The sequence below is a fragment of the Pavona decussata genome, unplaced genomic scaffold (genome assembly GCF_977016875.1).
Source record: "Pavona decussata unplaced genomic scaffold, jaPavDecu1.1 SCAFFOLD_198, whole genome shotgun sequence".
NCBI classification, from domain to species: Eukaryota; Metazoa; Cnidaria; class Anthozoa; order Scleractinia; family Agariciidae; genus Pavona; species Pavona decussata.
Genome location: NW_028145606.1, coordinates 665,671 through 691,559, shown reverse-complemented (window position 1 = coordinate 691,559; position 25,889 = coordinate 665,671). Strand labels below are relative to the sequence as shown.

At 37.9% G+C, this 25,889-nt stretch overlaps 2 protein-coding genes and 1 long non-coding RNA gene across 4 annotated transcripts; all 3 read right to left on the bottom strand.

Annotated features, from left to right (window-relative positions):
- Nucleotides 1-126: 126 nt before the first annotated feature.
- Nucleotides 127-4,236, bottom strand: LOC146461444 (uncharacterized). The gene is made up of 7 exons (XM_085086799.1): nucleotides 4,084-4,236; nucleotides 3,138-3,187; nucleotides 2,967-3,003; nucleotides 2,788-2,855; nucleotides 2,632-2,710; nucleotides 830-891; nucleotides 127-215 (listed from the first exon to the last, which is right to left on the bottom strand). The coding sequence occupies exons 1-7, from the start codon at nucleotides 4,213-4,215 to the stop codon at nucleotides 206-208; spliced, it is 438 nt and encodes a 145-aa protein (XP_084942925.1). The 5' UTR covers nucleotides 4,216-4,236; the 3' UTR covers nucleotides 127-205.
- Nucleotides 4,237-5,396: 1,160 nt separating this feature from the next.
- LOC146461443 (uncharacterized) lies at nucleotides 5,397-8,355 on the bottom strand. Its single transcript, XR_014857407.1, has 3 exons — nucleotides 8,261-8,355; nucleotides 7,455-7,493; nucleotides 5,397-5,490 (listed from the first exon to the last, which is right to left on the bottom strand). It is a non-coding gene; the product is annotated as an uncharacterized LOC146461443 (long non-coding RNA).
- Nucleotides 8,356-21,007: 12,652 nt separating this feature from the next.
- LOC146461442 (uncharacterized) lies at nucleotides 21,008-25,615 on the bottom strand. 2 transcript variants are annotated; one of them, XM_085086933.1, is made up of 7 exons: nucleotides 25,465-25,615; nucleotides 24,551-24,600; nucleotides 24,380-24,416; nucleotides 24,202-24,269; nucleotides 24,047-24,128; nucleotides 21,709-21,770; nucleotides 21,008-21,096 (listed from the first exon to the last, which is right to left on the bottom strand). In XM_085086933.1, the coding sequence occupies exons 1-7, from the start codon at nucleotides 25,594-25,596 to the stop codon at nucleotides 21,087-21,089; spliced, it is 441 nt and encodes a 146-aa protein (XP_084943059.1). In that variant the 5' UTR covers nucleotides 25,597-25,615; the 3' UTR covers nucleotides 21,008-21,086. The 2 variants fall into 2 exon arrangements, with proteins under 2 accessions (XP_084943059.1, XP_084943061.1); XM_085086935.1 differs by having other exon boundaries at nucleotides 24,047-24,125.
- Nucleotides 25,616-25,889: the final 274 nt, after the last annotated feature.

Below are 25,889 nucleotides of genomic sequence, written 5' to 3'. Positions count from 1 at the left end.
TTTCATTATTAATATCTCAGTTTTTGCCAAAGTGTGAGTGGATTAGGGCAAGTGCCCTAGAATAAGCCACTGTTGTTAAATGTTGCTACACTCTAGTAACGATCACAAATGATCAATGACAACAAATTATAGGCGTTTTCTAAATTCACTGATTTATTTGGTCGACACTGCAGGTAATGCTTTTATTGCATATAACAACTTGTCTTCAGTGCCGCCTGTTGATGAACAAAAACATGCACAAATCAATAAAAACAAGACAAGAATAGCTACTGACATTCAGGCTGCAAACCGAATTTGCACGAATCAAGTTCTTGTGTAAGGCGTGAATAGTTCTTGCTTTCTTTCCAAAGGGTTCTTGCTAATAACCTGGCGATGATATGTATATGAGGAGCTAGAGACCACTAATTATTTAGAGTAATTCAGCTTTACTTGGTCCCCCTCAGAATTCCATTTTCCTTGGATGACCAAACCCCAAAAAGAGCAATAAAGTGAGTTTTACATTTCACTACTGCGAATTGTTCAACTGGCTGTCTGATCATCAGTTTTCTTTCATAGGCACCCTTTAAGCTTATGTATTTTCCCATCCCCGCTTCCGGCCCCAAATCCCACCACTATGACCAATCACAACAGACGTAAAAAGCACAATGAACCATTCAAAATACGAGTCAAGTTTATGTTCATGTAACAAGCATCAAGCATAGCACTGATCGCGTGTGAGCAAGTCTCACTGGTTTTGAACATAGCACGTGGTAATGAAAAACGAAAGCAACTAAAAGCAAATTACATTCGGTGAACAGAAAATAGCTCCATAGTCAGCAAAGTCACCTACCATCCCGCTGCCTTCAAGTAATCTCCTCCGCCATGGTCCAATATGGTCTCCCCATTATCTCCCTGTGGATGTTAAAAAACAAATTAGTAGCATTTTTACCTTGTAAACGTACTTATTTTCATTAAAGGGGAAGTATCACGAGAATTTGATGTCATTTCAAAACCCAAAAATGTTTGTCTGACAACAGAAACAACAAAATAGTTGTCTAGTTTTGTTATAAATTATCACCCCAGTACAATAAAACTGTCGATTAGTGCCTCCGGTCAGAGACAGAGTAGGCTGGTATGGATTGAAACTTGAAAAATGTTTTTCAAGTTTCCGCATTTTTGTTTCCAAAATGCGTTAGAACGGAACACGAGTTGTTCCTGTTAAGAATTGAGTTGATTTCTCTCCTCTCGTTGTTCTAGAATTATTTTGTAGCAAAGTGAAGGTTTTATTTCCCAATTTTTAACAAAAGAGGTCAAAAAACCCATGAAACTTCCCCTTTAATACTCACCACATTTTGTTAAACTCTACCTTGAAACATGAGCACAGTTATTATTATAGCAGAGGTTTCAACTGGATGCTAAAATCAGTTAAAAAGCTGCACAGGGCGCACAGCGTAACCTGTGAGCCTAGGAGTTAAAAAAGAATATAATCATAATAATAAAAATTATTAAAAACTGGACCATTGTATAATGCAATTCGAGCGATTTGATTGGCTTAACGGCCATGGTATATGAGCCATTACACCATGCCCGAGAAATAGAGACCATTAAATTGTCTTCTAATTGTTCTTGCAAAGCGAAATCCGCAAAATGTAGCATTATTTCTTGATTGTTTTTACTAAAACAATTATTCCACTCGTGTTTGTTGGATATGAAATGATTATACGCGCCTCGTTGGCTATCTATCATCTCATATCCAACGCGCGCTCGTGGAATATAATTGTTAAATATAAAACTATCTGTATCTATTATCTACTAAAAAACAAATAATAATCGTTACAATTCAATCGTCTCTCAGTTCACGTATCATCATCATCATCATAAAAAAAGTTATCAGTCGGTTGCCGACACCAACAAAAATAAGGCTAGACACAATGAAACATTTAGAAAAAAAAAACGGATCAAAACTTGGCCTAAAATCATCGTCATTGGATAATGCAGTCATCATTATCAATGGATAATACAGTCAATCGTCTCTCAAGTTACAACTTTAAATGTTCGGGCAACATTGAGCGTGCAGTGCCAACTTTTAAGACTGAGGTTTTAAAACTTAACCTCCTAACAGAATTCTTAGAATCATAAAACTTAATTTTCATTATGATTGTTTTTATAAACTTAAATTAATGAACAATTGATAATATTGAAAATATTGTACATAAATTTGTAATGTTTATAATTACCATTATAAGTTTTTCTTTTCCTTTGTTTGTTATCGTTCCTGAAAAGCCCCATTGGAGAGGTTCAATAAAGTTTGTATGTAAGTTCGGACAAAATAAACTCTCAAACTCGTTCGATTTTGCACTGAATAAATCGAAATGTGGTTCTTTGCGTTCCTTTTTCTACCCGTAAATCAGGGAAATTGCAAATTAATACTGTTTCATGATTAAGCCCACCAAAGGTGGGTATAGTCTCCCTCGCAGCCGTTCTGTCTCGTCACGCAACGCTCCCACCCACATGGAGAGGAGCGTTGCGTGACGAGACACAGAACGGCTGCGAAGGAGACTAAGGTAGGTACTGAGTACAGTAACTGTTGTGACGTGTCTCGGCAGTCATCCATTACCATGACGACGCTGCACAACAGGTTGGCTGACTTACCAACACTCCCGGTGGCCTCGGCGCTTGTTCCGCCTGTTCAGGATAAGGAGTCGTAGGCTCAATTTCATCTGGTTCATCACTGCTCAGAATAGAAAGATCGTCACTCACAACAAGGCCTTTTTGTGTTGTTTTAAAGAGAGGATTGATATATTTTACCTCTGTTGTATAACTTCAACCTTCTGCCAAAGCTTCTCATTTTCTTTCCAAAGCATTTCAATTTCCTCCTGAGATTAAAATTAGAAAGTCAGTCAATCACTCAAGGCTTAAATGTCTGAGCAGTAGATAATCAGTAGGATTAATCAGATGAAGAACAGAACCTTGAAAGCAAACAGTACCTGAAGTTCTAACGTTCTGTTTTCCAAGGAATTGAGTCTGAAAACGTAAACACATGTGCACAAAGCCCCGTAGTAAGTATGAGTTGAACCCAGTGCACTCTAATAAGTAGGTATTATGACCGATAAATTCTGGTCTGCTCGTACAGTTTAATTAAAATGTATTAGACATACTTTTTTGTGATGTTTCTTGCTCTGGAAAGACGGTTGGATTGTTTGTTGGCCTGACCAAGAGAAACATGTACAGTTAAAATTTAATGTTAGTATTTAACCGCGAGATCAAAACTTGAAAAATCGGCAGCAAAATTGGCTGCTTTGGCAGGTTGCTGAGGTGGGACTAGCTTTTTGAAAATGTTGATACATATTAGCAGCAAGGTTACCTATATATTATTACATAGAGGATTCAGTTAACGTACAGCGAGGTCTATATTGGGAAGATATTTTTTTCGTTCTTTTCCCGTAAGTTCATGGAGTTCGCCTTCGTTCGGTCCGTAAACTTGCAAAAAAAAAAAAAAAAGAAAAAGAACCAGAACCATTTAACATTTTTCGATAAAAACCTCATGTTAGTTCAATATAAAGTTTCTATTGTTATGGCTTTTTTTTCACCAATCTGCTGACTGCAAAGCATGGCTTCTTTACCGTAAGCGCGCTTGTTATACGCAAACGTTGACTACCAACCTTTCTTTAAATCATATATTGCACTTAATTTTCTGAAACGCTTTCCCTAAATTGTAGACAAGGTACCCGGCAAAAGGCTTGACCTCATAAAAAGTAGTTTTATTATGAACATTGTGTGAAAAAAAAATTAGGGAAATAAATCCATGACCCTCTCAACTAGTTAGCTGTTCGTAAGCAATATTCGGAAACAAGTCGTGAATATTATCGATTCTATGACTTTCTGGCCTTGATTTGCCTCCAGGCATAATATTTAAGGTATATTGTATGCCCGTTGGCAATAAGAAGCGGAAATAGTCAGCGATTATAGTATAGCTATAATTTCACCAGCAATAGTAACTGGAGTTACTCATCATGTGAAGCGCTTCACTCAAGTTCCTGTCGCAGTCACACGTGACGTAGGAACTCTTGAGAACTGAGAGGGTGACAACAATTCATTTCTTACCCCAAGTTTGTCTTTGGGCAAACCACCACTCCTCTCCAATCCTCGAATGTCTTTGCATTGGTATTCACAAATCTGACAAGTAAACAGACACATCAACAAGTAAAAACGCAACATTTTTAGGCTTAGAACCATATTTGGGTTCACGGACACTATTGAGCACGTCAGTTTATGCACTTCACCTAACAGTGAGCTTAAGTCGATACTGAAACAATTTATAGAAAGCTAGCTAAAGCTTTTGACAAAAGACGCTGAATGTAATCGACTGTAATTTAATCAGTGGAACAACAGTCTATTGTCAGTCATGATACCAATTCTGCGACGAGGCTTTAAACGTTTGAAATAAATATTTTGAAGACACATTGATAAATTAATTAACGCTTGGTTATTAAACTGTTATTAATTTTCCTGCTGATTTTCCTGTAATATCGATCATTATAATTAAAATACGAAAACTGAAACTCAGGCCACCACTAAGGCTCTTTTTCGATATATGCTACACGCCAGTGAGAAATCCACAGACGGGAAAATAATTATTCGCGAAAATGAAGGCATTTGCTCTCATTTCCCTTTCTTTTTTTTTTTTTTACAAATTACGCGCAAACAAGTTGATCTATTTACAGCTTTTACGCACCTTGCCAACCTTTCTTTGTAAATAAGAAGGATTGTCTTCGTCATGAAATGAAAGCATCGAGAAAAACAATCAGTACAGTTCTTTTGCTAGTGACCAATGATAAGTTAAAAACAATCAGAAAATCAAGCGTGAATTTATTATCGAATCCCAATACTTCGAGCCAACTGTATAGTGGATGGACGACACGAAATTGTTGGGGTTAACAAGTGTTGGACATTGGTTAAATTTTGCATTAAAGTGATTTAGGGGAAACTTCATATGATTCGAGTAATTCGGAAGTTATGTTAGAGATATTGCATGGGGCAGAGTTATAACGATTACTTAGTTTAATGGAGCAATTTTCAATTGAAACCAAAAATAAAACTAAAATAAAGTATAATTTCTCTGGCCAATTACAACAATTGCAAACATTGCAATGAGCCAATCAGAATTCGAAGCAAAGACATGTAACGGGCGCCAAGCGCGGGAAAAACGCGTGTGAGCAAGTCACGATTGGTTTTGGTTTTGCTTCTCATTGGTTGAGAAAATGGCGCGAGTTTTGCTAACCAATCACAGAGCGTAGTAATGCAAAACTACAGCAAGGGCGTTAAGTTACTTTCGACACTCAAAGGAAAACGCTCTGTTTCGATTTTTCGTTTCATTAGATTCCTCTTTGGTTAACAGAAAGAGTAATCACCTTTTCAATTACGAGACTGTAAGCTTTGGTGTCTTTCTCGGTAACCTCAACGTTGTTGTTTTTTAGGCCATCCATTAGGTCATCGTAGTTGGCTTTCAGTCTAAAACATAATAACAGATATTCTCCTCGATTTGAACAAATATCGGCCTTAGTTTCCTTTAAAGTTCGTTTAGAAGACATGCGTAATTAACAGCAGGTAACGGCGCGGGAGATACTTCTCATCATCAAATAAGTTTTTCTAAAGGCTATTTTTTAAGGTTTTACTAAAATAAGGGTAGTAATAGTTTCATGTTGTTTTGTTCGATTGTACTGTGCGTCCTTCGAGAAATTGGTGCTGGAACGTTTTCGTGGCTATTTCAAATAGTTTCCTGAGCCTAATACCCATACAATCCCTTCCTGCGTGTAATTACCAATTTCCTTAGCCCTTACCTTGCCTTATACAGCTATTGCAATTAACGTTGTCGGATCAAAGTATAAAGCTGTAAGACAAGACCTCAAGATTCTGCGGATTTTTTGATGAATAAGTTCATCAAAATCAGCAATGTCTCGTCCGTCCAGTGAAGATATAAGATTGCGAGCCATTAGGATGAAAGAAATGTTAGGATATCAAATGGATGAGATGGCAGCCTCTTTGGAGATGTCTTTCAGCTTAAAGCTTTTATCTGACAACATTAATTGAAATAGCTGTATAACACTAGCCCTAAAACCCTACGCCCAATCCTAGCCTTAATCCCTACCATAAGTTTAACCCTAACGTATTTGGTGACTGCGTATCATTAATGTATACCCACTCAGTTTCAGTGTCTCTGCTGAAAGATCATGAGGCCTCTGGGATGCTTTCTCTTGGCAAAGAAAATCTCTTCTTTCCAATCTAGAGTGTTAAGGCGAGTTACAATGTTTTCTTTCTGGCGCGCCTAATTTACCCTTACTTTCGTTTCATTTGTTTACGCCATGCCTTTCATATCTTTCACCCCCACACCTTATAGATCATATGCATGTAAATAGCCTTTTTTTATTCTTTTACCTTTTTAAATCCAGTTTCTTTGTACGCACTTCGTTTTCAGTGTTTATAGTTGTGTTTTGCCGTTAATATCATGGTTGACAAATTACTCCTTAATTTTGGTGCGAAATTTCAGCGTTAATTTCTAATTTCACATTTGAAATTATAAAATTGCTATGGCAACGTTTCCTATATCTCAATGCCAAGATGGCCAAGGTTTAAAGATGTTACGGATGAAAGAAGTTACGGCATTAAAAGACGCTGCAGAAAACTTAAATACGCGAAAGAGCACAATTAACTGGGTGAGGGTTTTTGAGAACTGGTGTGATAAAAATGGCCTTTAGAAAAACCCTGAGAGGGTTCGTCCTGAGCAATTGGATAAAGTACTCGACCGATTTTTTGCCTGCGTGTGTAAACAAGACGGAACCGACCACGATTGTGAGCGTAATTTGTCACCCATTATATTAAAAGGTAATCAAATGGTATACTCGTGAAATTAGGAAATAATTTCACTTGCATTTTGTCAAAATTCTAATAATTTCCCTCACCTAAAGACTCCGGAAATTATTAGAATTTTGACAAAACGCGCGTGAAGTTATTTCCTAATTTCACTCTTCACCATTTGATTACATATACTTATCCGTCCACGTTAACTTGATGTAAAATCACCGATAAGGTACGTTCTTATGTCAGTCGTTTTTCGTTTGTTAGTTATTCCATATCTTCACTTGTAGTATTTTTTAACATCTCTTATTTAATCTTTGTCTTTACAAGAACCGTTCTGGTACGGAATTATTACCGGCGTTGGGATGCCGGCGTTTCGCAAAGGTGAAGTCAAAACTAATAAAGTAGAGTGCCAAGTGAACTAGCAGCAGCTACATAGAGTTTCAAACATGGAATTTCCGCCTTAATTTATCGAATCTGCACCAGTTACAAAATTCAGCAACTCGTTTCCCAAGGCAAAATAAAAGAACAAGAAGGAAATCAGAGAGGAGACACAAATGAATCGCCACCCTTTCAAAACCTTAACTTAACCGCAGATGTAATAGCTCTAATATTTTTACCTTTTACACTCTTTGCTTAATTCGGCAGGAAGTTTGCATCTACGAAAAGGAAGAAAACAATTAGTTGCTCGTTATGAATTCTTTTTCGTCAAGAATGTAAATCATTCTAAGGTTTGAGTCTATGGATGAATTTCATAACTGTGTGCATGACCAGGTATAATATTCTGGATATTTAACATAACTGATGGCCAGGCGTTCGTCTTGAAATAGAACTTGAGAAATGTGTATGCTGTATTAGAGCAACTTTTAACTTCATTTTGAGGTGTAGGTTGCTGATATCGGCAACAGAGCTGTTTTGCAGATGTTTTAGAGCGTCTTTAGAGCTAAAAAAAAAAACCTCCAATCTTTTCCCCTAATTGCAAATCGTTTTCAGAGCCTTCCATCTTCAAATCCTTAACCAAAAAAGAAAAACTCTGAGTTTTGTTTCACTTCAATAGAAGACATTCGTTTAAGAGAGGAGAGAGTAAACTAACTAAATGTAATTTGTTGCTGCAACTAAGGGTGCATTCGTTTGACCCTATTCCGGAATATAGGAATACATACAACGATGACAAGAAATCCCTCCTAAGAGGTTTTAGGATTTACTGGAGTACGAAATGGCTCTTAAATTATCATGTGTCAGAACGTTCGCAGAAATGGCTTTCAAAATCACTTCAAAAAAGAAATTTAACAACTCTTTCGCTTATTCTTATCCCGGAGACGGTCAATCGAACGCAACCCAAATCATCGGTGCTATCCTACTTGTGGTTACACTTCAAAACTAAAAACGAGGATAAACTCATCATTCGAACTTTACATGTTCTTACCCGGCACACAGATTTGCCACGAACATCGTGAAGGCGGAAAAAAGAAAACCAAGTGCAAAACCATTCATCGTGTAACGGTGGAGTTAACAGATGTGGACTGTTGAAACTCTTCGACAAATGGGACCAACCGATCGTTCTATTCAATGATATACATATTTTGCTACAATCATTTTGTCAAAGAAGAGACACTCAGTTGTGTTGGTTTGCTTTGGTATTTTTTATATACTTTGCCTTGATCGAAAGCCTTTGTGAATAGCACAAATAAAAGCTAAGACCAACAGGACTGTAATATCAATTACAGTTATAACTTTGGGTTGTTCTTATGATTATAAATGTTACAGAATATAGCAATACAAAAACAGTCGGATATTAATTCAAATTGTTTAAATTAATATCTGCGAACAAGAACAGCCCTGATGGAGAAACAGCACTTAGCAGTAGATCTGTTTTCTGTTTATAGATCGATGTGTGGGCCTCACAGTGTGCATTCAAGTAATATTTTTTTAACAGCTTTATTGCGTGCTCCTCTTACAATATATAATATAAATTAAAAAGAAAGATGCAAGACCCAAAAGGGGCAGGTGCAACGGGACGAACATACCATGCACCGCCCCTGGATTAAGACCTAAATTAAAACAAAATGAATACTCAAGCATTCGTTTAGCGAAAAAAAAAATTAAGAGTGGTATGGGCACGTTTGGACTAGCGTCCACGTGCAGGGGTAATTGAGTTCATATACCCTCAACAGATGAGTGCTCATTAATTTGCGGACAAAAAGTTGAAATGCATAAGGCGAGCAAAAACTGGTTGGGGGTGCTAGCTTACAAACATAGTTCCAAAGTTTGCCTATTCTGCTAAAGTACGAGGCCTGAGAAGTAGATGTTTTACAAAGAGGAGTACATAGATTAAAGGAGTTGCTTTGTCTTGTACGACCGTGGGAAACAAAAGATAAGTAGTTTTTATAGAAAGGATTACCATAAGAAGGGCTTGCTAAACGCCTTCTTCACTTAAAATCACAGCTGAATGTATATTTATTGACATAAAATTTGTTTTATACAAAAGTATATCGCGAAACAGTAAAGTGCAGATTAATTTCGGCTTCATGACATGTTCGAATTTACGATTACATAGGCCAAGTTACTCTAAGTTACTTTTATTATTACAGCGAATTTTTCTAATGAATACTATACGCACGCTTGTGAAAGGCAGAAAACATAGCACTCCGTTGGTCTAACCTATGTTTAATTTACCATAGACTGATTCATTATGGCGTTTCTAATTTTTAATCCAAGGACGCTGCTTCTTTTGCTTTCAACCTATTTCCCGTTGTTATTATTCATTAAGTAAATATTAAATTAGTTTGGTTCCAATAACTGACTTATTAAAATTTTTTAGGGTGGAGATCAGTGGTGGTTGGACATGGTCCGAAGAGCGTCATCGTGGCAGTAATTGGCTAATCACATTCCCGTATTCTTTCACAAACGTTTTCAGGAAGGATTTCCACACGAAAGATTGCGTCGTCTTATTTACATTATCTACCGTGTAGACGGTTTTTTTTTTTCAGCTGAAAAGATTCAACAATTAAGCCATGAGGTATGAAGATACCCAGTGATTGTATTTTCTCATAATTTCCTTGATTGTTGTCGTTAATATTGGACTTTTTTCCAAGCCTGTCCAATATGGCGGCTTTTCTCTACGTGCGATGATCAATGTTCGCGTTTACTTTTTGATCCAATGTCGTCGGGATTCCAAGTGAAAAAATTACACACTCTGTTTTATGAATAGTTACTCTTGGATTTCAAAGCCATCGCACCTCTCACCGTTTTTCTGCTATGTGCGTTTGAAGTTTGGCAATTGTGAGGAGCCAACTTGAGCGAGTCACGCAGAGTCACGATGTAACGTAAAGATTGATTATGATGTTTTCCTTTTTTTGGGCTCTAGGTTTACTGTTAAAGCTGAAGTGGTAACTACAGCCAGCTGTTCTAAATGGTCTGCTATTTCACCTTAGAAGAAAAATGTTGACGATTCAAGGCATTGGACTGTTGTTAGATCTTACCTAAACTATATTATCACGAGCACAGATCTACTGCAAAATAAGATTTAAAGTTGATCACTAAAGCACTTGCTGGTTGGTTCCATAAATCGAGAGTCGTTGTTGCAGAAATTACATTCTCTCTACACTTTTAAAGGATATCTTGTATGCTGATACAACGATACATGTCTGAGTAACTATATATTTATACACTCTATAACTGTATAGGTGTATACTGTATATTTCCATCTATTCCCGTGCAGAATAACTTCAGGCATGTATTTTTAATCCAAAGTCAAGAATTTATATAATCTCTGTTCATGGTTTTGACGTATTATCTCTTTGCTTTTTCTATAAAAACATACTGTGTATAATTAATTGAATATAATTTGCGTTGTTAATAAAAGAGAATGACAAGTTGGCCTTCAAAGTAAACGTATGCTAATTTGGTCTCATTCGCACTTGACTATTGTGTATGAAATCTCTGGTACCCTGGCTTATTTGTTCGGAAGTCGGTTTCTTTGCAAGGAGTGTGGTCCTTCAGTCATCCACCTTCACATTGGTGTACAAGTTATGCTTTGATGTAAACAGGCCCTCAGTTTATGAGTGGGGGGACATACCTTGTGAGCAGAGTTCCCCTCAATTTTTATTTCTCCAATCCAATTTCATAATTATTGGATATGTTATAGATTTAAAGTGACGAGTACATGTAAAGGACACAAAGGAGAGGTGCACATTTGGTATGACAATAATACTGGGCCCTTTGCTGAGTTACTACATGCACAATATGGAAGGCAGTTATTAGTGTGATCGTTATAATTTATTAACAAAAAAAAGAAACAGATATAGCTAGTAGTATGTGCTCATTAGTACTGAGTTAAAATCTTCCAAGATCAAAGGGAATTTTGTTCACAGGTTTTATAAACTTTTTTTAAAATATCAAAATACTGTAATAATGGAGGGTGGGGGTGGGAGGTAGGAGGCAAAACTTCTGTGAAGTCAATATTTTTATATTTTGTCATCATGATTTCTCAGAATATAGAAATTGGCAATAATTATGAGTGGCCAGCTATTTCCATTTAATTTTTGTTGTTCATTTGCCATTATTTGCTTAATACCTTCTTTCCTTTTTGGCCTTCATACTGTGTATGTCTGAAGGTACTACATATAATCTCCATAACATTGTTTTGTATTTTGATGTTTGTATTAAAAGGCATTTATTTTCTTTTAATAAAGTAGGGGGAACATGCACCCAGCCCCCCCCCCCCCCCCTTAATCCAATACAGTGTAGTCTTCCATACAAGGAAGAAGGGTAGAAAATTTGTATTGTTTGCAAGGTTTCTTCACTAATTTTTTTAGTGCTGATGAGTGGTTCATATTCAGGACTATCGTTCATGAATTTTCACCTGAGAAAACACATGGAAAACTCGTCTCACTGTAACATCTCAGCAGAAAGATCTGGAGGATGAAATTGAAAAAGAATTCAAAACAATGCTCACTTACCCTCGAGTTATCGGAAAGAAATGTTGAGCTTTTTACAACATGAAACAACAAAACATGAAAGCGAAAGTGAAGCACCCACTAGGAGGAAGCGAGGGTTTTTTCGCTATCCCATTCGGACCGTTCGGACGTATGTCACGCAAATCTCGCTACTACATTTTTAGGCGCCTAGAAGAGCCTTAAAGCGCGACGTGAGCTGGAGCGAGAAAAAAAGGACATTTTTTTCGGGCCCCGAGAAACGAGAAGGTTCAGAATGTTGCGACAGAGAGAAGAAAGGTGGAAGAATTTAAGAGGTTGAGGGGAAAAAGACAACATGACACGACCTCATGTTTTTATATTGACGATTTTGACTCAAGCCTGCCTTGGACGAGCCCGCTTTCAAAAATCCAGCTAGATATACATATAAAACTTAATTTTAAAAGATAAAAATTTTAGTTGAAAAGAAATAAAACTGAGAATAACTGATTTGCATGCTTTCTGTGAGAGAGTATGAGGAGAACATTAGGCAATTTATCCCAAATAAAGATATGGTGGATTAGGCTGTTTTACAATAGTACCATGCCCAACTGTGGAAGAAATGTGTCTTAAAAATTCCTGTATTGGTAGCTGAAAAGCGCGCGAACCGTTATGAACTATTAACGCTTTCCTTAGACCAAGTCTAAGACGTTTGGTGAGAATGGTTCCTAGCAATCCGTGAAATGATATGATAGGTTCGTTGAATAAAAATATAAAAATGTGAGTTTTTGCCTTTATTCGACCTGGAAAAAGACACGAGCGTTTTTCAGTCTTTCATATCCTACATCACAGGCTATCCATCTAATTAAAATAGCTAAGGCTTTACAAAATATTGTAACAGCAAACAAACCCAGGAGAGTTTCAACCATTCCTCCCCTCACAATGGTCGGTGACAGATTTGCTTGTAAGTCCGAGGGTCACTTCTCTCTCCTCCGAGGTACGAAGGATAAGAATGGGATGTGTTAAAATAGCGTAACATTCAACCTGTTGTTTAGTAATTATAATGTTGTAATGTAAAATGTACTGTTTTTGCTTGTTGCGTTCTTGAAATAAAATAACCCTTTTAAAAAAAATGGTCGGTGGCAGAGTTGATTGTAAGTCCGAGGGTCACTTCTCTCTCCTCCGCAGCGCAAAGGCTCCTTCATAAAACGTAACGAAAAGTTGGAAATGGGGACTAAAACGGGAACGTCCAAAATGACAGGAATTGAATTCGTCCTAAAAAAAATGGGTTGAGGCAAAATAAATCAAGAGTTCAAAAACATCGACAGAGAACAGGGGTCGGGTAAGAGCCGCAGTCGAAAAGTATAATTATGCCGATAAACATTAAATTTGCGTCCCAAAGAATTTGAACGTTAGCATTCATTAACAGTGCACAGGAGTCAATAGAAGAGGATAAAACTGCATACTCACTGAAAGTAAACGGTCGTCGGAGAAAGTACATGAAGGTAATCGCTCAGAAAAGGATCGAGAATTAAACGGCAGGGCACCAGAGCCGATAGGAGCGGATGAGTTATAGAGATCAAGATTTAAAACTCACTCGACGCACTGAAGCGATCTGTGATTTGACAAGCGTAAACGCCAGTTATTGAGGAAATGAGATGAAAACTTGGTATTACTCAGGAGAAAATTAGACAAAATGAAGAGATAGGGAGTGAAAACTCGCTCAGCACTCGACAAGGCTTTTGAGACATATAAGTGTTAACAAATAACAAAAAAAAAAAATAATAATTCATTGACGTCCCTGAGAGCGCGAAAGAAAAACTCTAAACGGTTTAAATACAATGAAAATAGATCGAGTGTGATTGACAGAGTTCAGCACGTGACAATAGAAGACAGCGCTTGAGAGCCCGAGTGCTAACGATTAACAAAACGAACGCAAAGTTTTCTCCCTTGCAGCGCAAGGAAAGCATTCTAAACGGTTAAAGCCTGATTGATAGCGAGCCACAATCTATGTTGTTGGTCGAATGGAAATAATTGGATGTTTGGTAACTCTTATTGGAGGTGTGGCCTGTACACGCATTTTTTGTTTTCTTACTTTTTCGTTGGATTTAGACGACGTTTACCAAGCTTCAAGACAGGCAAGAGAGTGCGGGCAAATTCAGGCTCAAATAGGATACACGAGAGCTGCTTATTAAGCCACCTCTTGTTAATTATCGTCGCACCCAATCTTTAAGATTTGTTAAAGTTCAAACCTTGTGAATTTGTACTCGTTAAATGGGAGTTGCAAAATATGAAAAAAGAAAAACAACAACAACAACAACACAAGACGAGGCTGATGTTACTTGGATAACAGTCATTTCAGAGAGCACGAAACGCAAGCGGAAACAAGGGCGTACCAAGTCTCCACATTGAAAACTAGTCAGTTGTTCACTTAAATTATTGTGATAAACAAATGACTCTGTAGCTAAGGAAGTGAGACTAATCGCTTGTTTATAAGGTAAGTCCGCTCGCTGGCTCTTGGAAATGACTGCTAGTCAAACCACAGTAGACGAAACATTTTGTTTATTTGTTATCTAACTTATGCATCTACATTACAGTATCACTCTCAAGGATATCGTGGAAGTGAAAAAGTGTACAGTTCTATTATCCTATTTTTTTATCCTGTTCTCTTGAGTAAAGGTAATCGAAACTCTTTGAAAAATCAACGACCGCCTTGATTTACTCAAAAATAATTCAGTCTCATGTAGGCTTTCTAAATTAACCAAGAGCTCTGTTTTCCATTTTATCTGACAGTAAACAAGCAGGCAAACGTAGCAAAATGCAGGACAAACTTATTTTTTCAGGAGTCCACATTAATAAAGTATAAGAATAATAAAATTAAGATTTAATATTTGTTTTGGACTTAATAAATGTTGTTGTCTTTGCTGCTGCTTTGGCAGAATTAATGTTAACTTTTAATTTTATTTAGGGTATTATTTTATTTAGTTTTAATTTTTAGGTTCAACTTGCCTTTTATTTCTTTTTACTTCCTAAAATTCATTGTTTAAACTTAAATAATGAGGATTCCTGTAAACATTGTTGTCCGCTTCATTTTCCTGCTCTTAATGACCTCACTTGCAAATTGAAAGCATAGATTCAGTGGTTATAAACGCCTGCAAATACAGGTGGTTAGGTTGAGGCGCAACCTAACCACAGCCACAAGACCAAGAGAACCGGTATCAAATTGGCCTACTTAAGAAAAGTTGATTTATTTACTAATTGATGACTACGAAATGGAATTAGAGTCAGTGGAAAATACCTTAAACTAAGAGGATTTCAACCGGAGCAAAGGTCATCTATGGCAAGCTACCATTACCAGAAATGCATATGTCACAAGGCCTCAGTCAAAAGTTCTATAAATTCCCTACGTCCGATACTAAAACAATGTCTCTTTCAGCAAACATTCGCTCCCTCAATATTTGCTTACTGTTACTGTTTTGAAACATCTCCAAATTAGCAGTTGATGTTTTAATCCTCACTTTTCAGTATACACATATAGAAGTCTTCCTTTAGTTAGCGGTTTTTGTCAATTTTTACAGAGAAGGGGAAATCTGACAATGGACTAATACACGACTACGTCCGATTTTTTTCTTCAGATTTGAAGAAAGTCGATTCTGATTCTTGACCAATGACTTGAGAATATCTTGATGGTCATTTTTCCCTCAGATAAACAGCAGGTTAACAACTTCTTGCGACTTTTCAACCATGGAAAAACGCCCTAAAGTGGAGGGAAGGAGAAATTAAGGAAAAAGGTAAGATCATAAATAAAAACGTAGCTGATCAGAGAGATGGAAGTCTCCCTTGCTACAATTAACCGCCGATGAGAAATATTTTGTTTGCTGCATCACAGATGATAATGAGTGTTTCTTCTCCCCTTCTTACTAGCAGCTAGCTTTGTCAGGTAAAATTAAGTCTGTGTCAGAGAGTTTCTGAAATACGTCGTGTGTGTTTAGTTAATTTCGGGAACGCTTATTATCTTAAACAAGAAACAAAGGAAGAATTACTCTGCCTCAGGAAAGGGCATTTATCCACCCTAACCATTAAGCTTCTTTAGACCTAACCCCTAAACACCTATCCCCTTTTCGGTGCAAAACGGCAAAAATAGAAATCTTACTCAAGCACTATTTCATGCAGACTGGCTAGAAAACACACTCCTTCTAAGACTATGAGCTAATGTGCCCTTCCCAAAACCCACCCATACACTTGGGCATGTAGGAAGCAACCTTTCCGAAATCCAATACAAGTTTTCATACTTTTAGAGTTTTCTGACATGGAAAGAGGTATTGCTGTTCTAGAGTTATGCCATGCACCAACTGACAATGCGCGGACCAGCTCTAACATCTGTAGTGAAAACTTTTAATGCTCCTGAGACTTATGTAGCCGCTATCTCATCATGTAACTACCAATACTACCACAGCTTGCGAAGTCGAAAAACATCCACAAACATGATATCGATTGAGCAACTTACCTCAATGATTTTTCGTAATTCTAGTCTGTGCTCCTGCCTGGTCTAGGAAAACTAAATTTCACTCTACAATCTAACAACACATTCTGTTAGTCAAAGGTGCATGGGACTTGATAGCCTGGTCGGGTTAGTTCAAATCTTGTTGAATCCAGTTCTTTCACATGCGTTGAACTGAGTGAGTAGCCTTTCTAGTAAATCATCATTTTAAATTTATTAATTGCATCTTCCACAATCAATCTTTATCTATTACTTCTTTTATGTACCAATTATTGCAAAGCAACAACTCCTTCCGGGCCAAATTTCGAGACTATTTCCGGGAAAAAATATAACGAAACCAAAAATGTGACCCCCGCTTGAATACAGACGGTCCTCTGGCACCAGCCATGGAAATCGGACAGCGACCCGGTGAAAGCGTGCCATCCTAACAGTCACGGTACAGTTATCCATGGATTAAGTGATCCCGTATGTAGTCAACTGAGTTGACGACTGTACCTGTGTGCAATGCCCACTAGAATGAGTTTCCATCCTGGGATTGGTCGATGCATCACGGCTATGTGGGCCTCGGGATGCGCGAAAGTAAGACAAGCACCGAATGGAGCGCGCGAAACCCTCCACCCAGCTTGGGGTCACGTGATTGGCAACTATTGGCCAACTTTCTGTGTTGTTTTCATATTTAAGAGGTTTTTTTGGCATGGAAAGAGAAGTTGCCCTTCTACTAATACTTAAGATTTGCCGTAAGTGATTTTGCATTCTTGTCAGCTTTAAGCTCATTTGCTATTAACTGCTCGATATGTTACCATGAAGGAGTAGGCTTTCGGTGCTATTTTTCACGTCATCATTTGTAACGATCAGAGTTGCTTTGGAGAATCAGCTGACGCAAAGGGAAGAGATCTTGCAAATCATACCTAAAAGAGAACAATTTCATTTATAAGACCAGGGCTGCACTCAAGACTGCACAGGGAACTTTCCCTTTCATTAGCAACGTGTTCAATGACAAAAATGTCAGCCAAAGAGAAAACCTGAAAATGAGAAGGCAAGGTGATTGAGCACGAAAATTCAAATAGCCGTTCTGGTTAATTTCTTTTTTCTTTTTCACTTGTCCTCGAAATCTGTACAGGGAATTGTGATGTCCATTTGTGATTAAATTGAAAGAAGATAGTTTTTTTTTCTGCTTGAGGGGAGATCAGATATTTTACGCTGGATGAGAAACGGCGGTCATTTTCAGTTAGAGCCTTTCGGGTAAAGGATAGTGTTCTTGTAAGTATGCAATTACATTAACCTCAATGAGAATGCTGTGATTAAAGAAAAGCCGTTAAGGAATCGTGATATATTTTGGGAGATTAATTGGAAACATTATAAACTGATACTTGACGAGGTTTTTACAACTCAGAGATCTTAGTCCTCAAGTTTGTCCCCAGTGTGACATAAGACATCACAGCTCAGAGAGGTGGTGGAAAAATTTGCTACAGCCAATGTTCCCCGCACCGATATTATGGAAAAGCGAGAAATGTTTTCCATTTCATAATTTCTTCATATTTTATGTCATTATTGATTTAGGTAATCTGATATCCCAAAAACATGCAGAAGCAAGGCAAAAGTTGTCAAAAGAACTTACGTTTGCAAATCGTCAGTTTTGCACGTCTTTCCGATAATTCAACTCTTGAATTACTTGGTGGTCAGATGTGTTTGACTAAATGTTTGGTTCTTCATTTACAGATCTGGAAAAAAATGAAATCAAAGTCAATGATAAAAGTCAGTTAATCTCAAAAAGTACTCCTTCGTAGTCATTTAATAATTACCTAAGAAAATTGGAAGATATTCAAAAGACAATTTCACATAATCTATTGCTTTTCCTTGAAATTTTCTTGACGCCGAGTAATTGATTTTTGCAAATGAAATATATCTTAGTATTTTCCCTTACCAATGGCCACAGATCTCTTTGCTAAGGATGACGAATCCATTATTGCTGGTGATTGACGAAGTCAAATTAGTTATTGCAAATGAGTATGAAATAATGATCAAAGACATTACGTTAACAGCTAAATGACTACCTGACCACTTCGCCCGTCATAACGGGTTAATATCGATAGATTACTTGGGTTATTTTCAAAAACAGATCGATCGATCTTGTCAAACACGCACTCATACAGCTTTTATGACTATTTTGTTTTCGAGTTGATTGATTGATTTAGAACAGCATATTAACCTGAGAATAGCCGAACGGAAAATAGAAAAAAGAGCTAGAAACGATTTGTATATCATTCTCTTGCTACGTTCCTGTTTAAAATTACATATTATTTAACTACGTTCTGACTGCCAACAGTAACACTTCGGAAACTTTACTGTTGTGAAGAATGAATAGGTACAAAATTCAGTAATTATATTTGAATATAGAAGCAAGAAAACGTTTTTGAAATTATTTTAGAAATGTTCCACTTCATGATGTCTTTCTCACAGAAACAGAGCCGCAAAGCAAATCTGGTGGTTCAAAGCATGGTAGAAAAATGAGGTCGGCTGTGGACAATCCGATTCCTTCAATTTGGAATATTAAACTTTGTTATTCAACTTCTCATAGACTTACCCCTTGATTGTCTAGAGGATCCATTAGAAGCTTGAGAAAATCCCAATCCAGTGAAAGCGGGGCTGTTTCTCTTTGTTTGATAGAGACTGCTACGATCTAGTGCTCTTGCCTCATAAGTTAGCTTGCATGCCCAGCGTCGATTGTAAACCTCTTGGACGCGACCTTCTCTGTTACGTAAAGAGTTGGTGATCCAATATTTTAAAATGCCTACACTCAAGTCTTTTAAAGCCTTAAACAGTTCCACTTTATCCTCCTCTCTTTGAAGAGTTTTTTAAACTGCTGGCAGACTTCTTAACCGCACGACTGGATCAATGTTTGGTCGAAAGTTCATTCAGTAGAATAGCAAACGAATGTCCGTTAAGATTTTAAAAAAGAATTTGCGATTATAATTTGCACGGAGCCAGAATAAATTTATTATAAGGGAGTTCATTGGTTTGCCATTCGTGAATATATTCATGGTGCGAAAATCACGAAATTCAATTGTGTGCGCGGCCAGTATATCTACATTGGAGCGTGTTTCAGTCCTATCGATTAGCATAACCGAAAGTTGTTTAAGTGCTGAGAATGTTTTTTTTGCGTTTTTCGGGCGAGCGGAGGCAAGCGCGATGCGAGCAGGGAGCGTAAGTCACGCACGCGAAAAAAAAATTGGACTAAAGGCTGGTTTCCATATGATCGCGGATCGCAGATCGCAATAAGGTCTGCGATCGTCTGCGATCCTGCGATCGTGATCGCAAACGATCGCAGAAGATAGAACCATGTTCTATCTAAAGGCTGGTTTCCATATGATCGCGGATCGCAGATCGCAATAAGGTCTGTGATCGTCTGCGATCATATGGAAACTACTTCTGCGATCGTCTGCGATCCTGCGATCGTGATCGCAGACGATCGCAGAAGATAGAACCATGTTCTATCTCCTGCGATCAATTGCGATTGTTTGCGATCTGCGATCGTCTGCGATCATATGGAAACCAGCCTTTAGATAGAACATGGTTCTATCTTCTGCGATCACGATCGCAGAAGTAGTTTCCATATGATCGCAGACGATCGCAGACCTTTTTGCGATCTGCGATCCGCGATCATATGGAAACCAGCCTTAACGCTCCGCGCTCGCCCCGCTCGCCTTAAAAACGCAAAATAATAACGCCCGTTTTGCTGGCTATTGCTACGTAGATAGCAAAACGGGAGAAGAGGCGGCACTGTAAGCAGTGTAAGGCCTTAAGAATAAAGTTCACCATTCACTTATCAATGAGTATAATTTAAGTTGCAGAATAAAATCAATTGCAAACATGCGTCGTCGACCTGAAACCTCTATTACACTATTAGGTAAAAAAGCTCTCGTGATGGCGCAAGAAGCCAACAAAATGGCTGTAGATGTTGTAACATTTTTGATAATTTTGAGTAGGAAATTGAAGCATTCAATCAGTCGGAACAGCGACGAAAAATTAGAATTTGCTTTTATAGTAGCAGCGGCGTGTTACTGTTACAGTGGAACGCCGCTGGGGCCGCGAAAATGCGGTCATAATAACGGGTTGGTCAGAGTAACGAGGTTGTAAAACTAAGGAAATGACTGGAATTTCAATTCATTTGGAGCACACAAAAGTGATCGTAATAGCGAGGTGGTCCTATTAACGAGGCGGTCGTAAGGCGGGGTCCACTGTACTGTGTTATTTTGTCACTGCGATGATATTATTCCTTTTGTGTTCTGGGCTTCCGCGGCAGTCTATATTCAGTATTCGTCTCATTTTAAAAGTTGTAAATTCTAAATTACTATAAAGACTGGAGATAATGCTTGAATAACGATTTTAACTGTTATGACTTATCTAGACGTTGCCGGTTCATACAACACCCTTCGACTGTAGACAATGTCTCAAGAGTCTGATATATTTTCACAACAACAGTAATGTTCTCTCCACATGTCTGACCGGGGGACAATGAGGGAATATATTCGTAAGCGAGGAATTAACCGATAAAATCAAGGAAAAACGAAGTTACTGTCCTCGACATGTTGATGTTGATGGAAATTGTCGAAAGAATCAACTTTTATTATCAATATCTCAGTTTTTGCCAAAGTGCATGTGGCCGATGGATGGATTAGGGAAACTGCCCTAGAATAAGCCACTGTTGGTAAATGTTGTTGCACTCCAGTAACAATCACAAATGATCAATGACAACAAATTATGGGCGTTTTCTAAATTCACTGATTTATTTGGTCGACACTGCAGGTAATGCTTTTATTGCATATAACAGCTTGTCTTCAGTGCCGCCTGTTGATGAACAAAAACATGCACAAATCAATAAAAACAAGACAAGAATAGCTACTGACATTCAGGCTGCAAACCGAATTTGCACAAATCAAGGTCTTGTGTAAGTCGTGAATAGTTCTTGCTTTCTTTCCAAAGGGTTGTTGCTAATAACCTGGCGATGATATGTATATGAGGAGCTAGAGACCACTAATTATTTCAAGTAATCCGGCTTTACTTGGTCCCCCTCAGAATTCCATTTTCCTTGGTTGACCAAACCCCAAAAAGAGCAATAAAGTGAGTTTTACATTTCACTCCTGCGAATTGTTCAACTGGCTGTCTGATCACCAGTTTTCTTTCAAAGGCACCCTTTAAGCTTATGTATTTTCCCATCCCCGCTTCCCCCCAAATCCCACCACTATGACCAATCACAACAGACGTAAAAAGCACAATGAACCAATCAAAATACGAGTCAAATTCATGTTCATGTAACAAGCATCAAGCGTAGCACTGATCGCGTGTGAGCAAGTCTCACTGGTTTTGAACATAGCACGTGGTAATGAGAAACGAAAGCAACTAAAAGCAAATTACATTCGGTGAACAGAAAATAGCTCCATAGTTAACAAAGTCACCTACCATCCCACTGCCTTCAAGTAATCTCCTCCGCCATGGTCCCATATGGTCTCCCCATTATCTCCCTGTGGATGTTAAAAAACAAATAAGTAGCATTTTTACGTTGTAAACTTACTTATTTTCATTAAAGGGGAAGTATCACGAAAATTTGATGTCATTTCAAAACCCAAAAATGTTTGTCTGACAACAGAAAGAACAAAATAATTGTCTAGTTTTGTTATAAATTATCACCCCAGTACAATAAAACTGTCGATTAGTGCCTCCGGCCAGAGACAGAGTAGGCCGGTATGGATTGAAACTTGAAAAATGTCAGGCTAATGTTTTTCAAGTTTTCGCATTTTTGTTTCCAAAATGGGTTAGAACGGAACACGAGTTGTTCCTGTTAAGAATTGAGTTGATTTCTCTCCTCTCGTTGTTCTAGAATTATTTTGTAGCAAAGTGAAGGTCTTATTTCCCAATTTTTAACAAAAGAGTTCAAATTAAATCCCCATGATACTTCCTCTTTAATACTCACCACATTTTGTTAAACTCTACCTTGAAACATGAGCACAGTTATTATTATAGCAGAGGTTTCAACTGGATGTTAAAATCAGTTAAAAAGCTGCACAGGGCACTCAGCGTAGCCTGTGAGCCTAGGAGTTAAAAAAATAATATAATTATAACAAAAAAAAAAAATATAAAACTATCTGTATCTATTATCTACTATAAAACAAACAATAATCATAACAATTCAATCGTCTCTCGGTTCACGTATCATCATCATAAAAAAAGTTATCAGTCGGTTGCCGACACCAACAAAAAGAAGGCTAGACGCAATGAAACATTAAGAAAAAAAAACGGATCCAAACTTGGCCTAAAATCATTGTCATTGGATAATGCAGTCATCATTATCATTGGAGAACACAGTCAATCGTCTCTCAAGTCACAACTTTAAATGTCCGGGCAATATTGAGCGTGCCCGACAGCACCGTTTTCTGCACTCTTTTCAGCCTCTCTTTACTCCTGTTCCCCACATTCTTGTACGTACATTGTAGTGTCCATCTCCTGTGACCACCCCCCAAGGACTTCAATGATGATGTTGTGTTGTTTTACTTCGTAACCGGGGATTTGCTGTTTTAATTCCCAACGTAGGGGGGCATACTTTGTAGTCTTCTCTTCGTTCTTCTTCTCTTTGTTGCTTACCCACGAGCAACTCATTTCAAGGGTAACGACTCGCGCTTGGTCTTGTGATTGACGGTTCGAGCGTCAACTCTGTTACATCTCACCTCTTCATGATCTGCAAAACTGGCACATCCCATCCGACTCATATACAGGCTTTGGGTTGGCCGGAGAGTACCAGAGTGGAACTTCATCTATGAGTCCCAGGTCAAGCAGCATGTTGTAGAAAAGTACCTTCAAAGCAGAGTCATGTCGGGATAGGTAGTTACTCTGTCCCAGCGCACCGCACCCAGACAGGATGTGAGCCATGCACACTTTCTGGGGCTTTACCACTCAACCTGCACCACACCTCGCTCTCCAAACTAACTGCAGTCTGTACAAAATTTCGCCCGTAGAATAGTAAGCGGAGCACGGAAATACCATCACGTCACGTCCGTACTAAAATGCCTCAAAATGGTTGCCGCTATCTAGCCAGCTTCATTATCATGGTGCCAGTCTGGCCTTTAAATGTATGACTGGCCGTGCCCCCGAATATTTGAGCGCTAAGTTTATTAAAAGCGCTAATATTAGCAAAAACAGTACCAAGAGTTCCCCCTTTTTAAAACTGCCTCTGGCCCAAGAACTTTCTACTACCGAACTGTCAACGTCTGGAATTCCTTCCAACCTAAATTAAAACTCTGCAGTACAGTGCCAACTTTTAAGGAGATTTTAAAACTTAACCTCCTAAAAGAATTCTTAGAATCATAAAACTTAATTTTCATTATGATTGTTTTTATAAACTTAAATTAATGAACAATTGTTAACATTGAAAATATTGTACATAAATTTGTAATGTTTATAATAACCATTATAAGTTTTTCTTTTCCTTTGTTTGTTATCGTTCCTGAGAAGCCCCATTGGAGAGGTTCAATAAAGTTTGTATGTAATTTCGGAAAAAATAAACTCTCAAACTCTTTCGATTTTGCACTGAATGAATCGAAATGTGGTTTTTTGCGTTTCTTTTTCTACCCGTAAACCAGGGAAATTGCAAATTAACACTGCTTCATGATCAAGCCCACCAAAGGTGGGTATAGTCTCCCTCGCAGCTGCGAGGGAGACTAAGGTGAGTACAGTAACTGTTGTGACGTGTCTCGGCAGTCATCCATTACCATGACGACGCTGAGCAACAGGTTGGCTGACTTACCAACACTCCCGGTGGCCTCGGCGCTTGTTCCGCCTGTTCAGGATAAGGAGTCGTAGGCTCAATTTCATCTGGTTCATCACTGCTCAGAATAGAAAGATCGTCACTCACAACAAGGCCTTTTGGTGTTGTTTTAAAGAGAGGATTGATATATTTACCTCTGTTGTATAACTTCAACCTTCTGCCAAAGCTTCTCATTTTCTTTCCAAAGCTTTTCAATTTCCTCCTGAGAAAAAATTAGAAAGTCAGTCAATCACTCAAGGCTTAAATGTCTGAGCAGTAGATAATCAGTAGGATTAATCAGATGAAGAACAGAACCTTGAAAGCAAACAGTACCTGAAGTTCTAACGTTCTGTTTTCCAGAGAATTGAGTCTGAAAACGTAAACACATATGCACAAAGCCCCGTAGTAAGTATGAGTTGAACCCAGTGCACTCTAATAAGTCGGTATTATGACCATTAAATTCTGCTCTGTTTGTACAGTTTAATTAAAATGTATTAGACATACTTTTTTGTGATGTTTCTTGCTCTGGAAAGACGATTGGATTGTTTGTTGGCCTGACCAAGAGAAACATGTACAGTTAAAATTTAATGTTAGTATTTAACCGCGAAATCAAAACTTGAAAAATCGGCAGCAAAATTGGCTGCTTTGGCAGGGTGCTGAGGTGGGACTAGCTTTTTGAAAATGTTGATACATATTAGCAGCAAGGTTACATATATATTATTACATAGATTCAGTTAACGTACAGGGAGGTCTGTATCGGAAAGATATTATTTTCGTTTTTTTCTCGTAAGTTCATGGAGTTCGCCTCCGTAGAACGAGAACCAACATTTTTCAATACAAACCTCGCGTTACTAGCTAGTTCAATATAAAGTTTCTATTGTCATGGCTTTTTTACCAGTCTGCTGACAACAAAGCATGGCCTCTTTACTGTTAAGCGCGCTTGTTATACGCAAAAGTTGACTAACAACCTTTCTTTAAATCATATGTTGCACTTAATTTTCTGATACGCTTTCCCTAAATTATAGACAAGGCATCCAGCAAAAGGCTTGACCTCATAAAAAGCAGTTTTATTTTGAACCTTTTGTGAAAAAAAAATTCAGGGAAATAAATCCATGACCCGCCCAACTAGTCAGCTGTTCGTTAGCAATATTCGGAAGCAAGTTGTGAATATTGTCGATTCTATGACTTTCTGACCTTGATTTGGGCTCCAAGCATGATATGTTAGTTTTAATATTTTAAGGCATATATGCCCGTTGGCGATTAGCAGCGGAAATAGTCAGCGATTATAGTATAGCTATAATTTCACCAGCAATAATAACTGGAGTTATCATGTCATCATGTGAAGCGCTCCACTCAAGTTCTTGTCGCAGTCACACGTGACGTGGGAACTGAGAGGGTGACAACAATACATATCTTACCCCACGTTTGTCTTTGGGCAAACCACCACTCCTCTCCAATCCTCGAATGTCTTTGCATTGGTATTCACAAATCTGACAAATAAACAGACACATCAACAAGTAAAACCGCAACATTTTTAGACTTAGAACCATATTTGGGTTCACGGACACTATTGAGTAGGTCAGTTCACGCGCTTCACCTAACAGTGAGATAAAGTCGATACTGAAACAATTTATAGAACGCTAGCTAAAGCTTTTGACGAAAGACGCTGAATGTCAGATCGATTTAATTTAATCAGTGGAACAACAGTCTATTGTCAGTCATGATATCAATTCTGCGACGAGGCTTTATACGTTTGAAATAAATATTTTAAACACACATTGATAAATTAATTAACGCTTGGTTATTAAACTGTTATTAATTTTCCTGCTGATTTTCCTGTAAT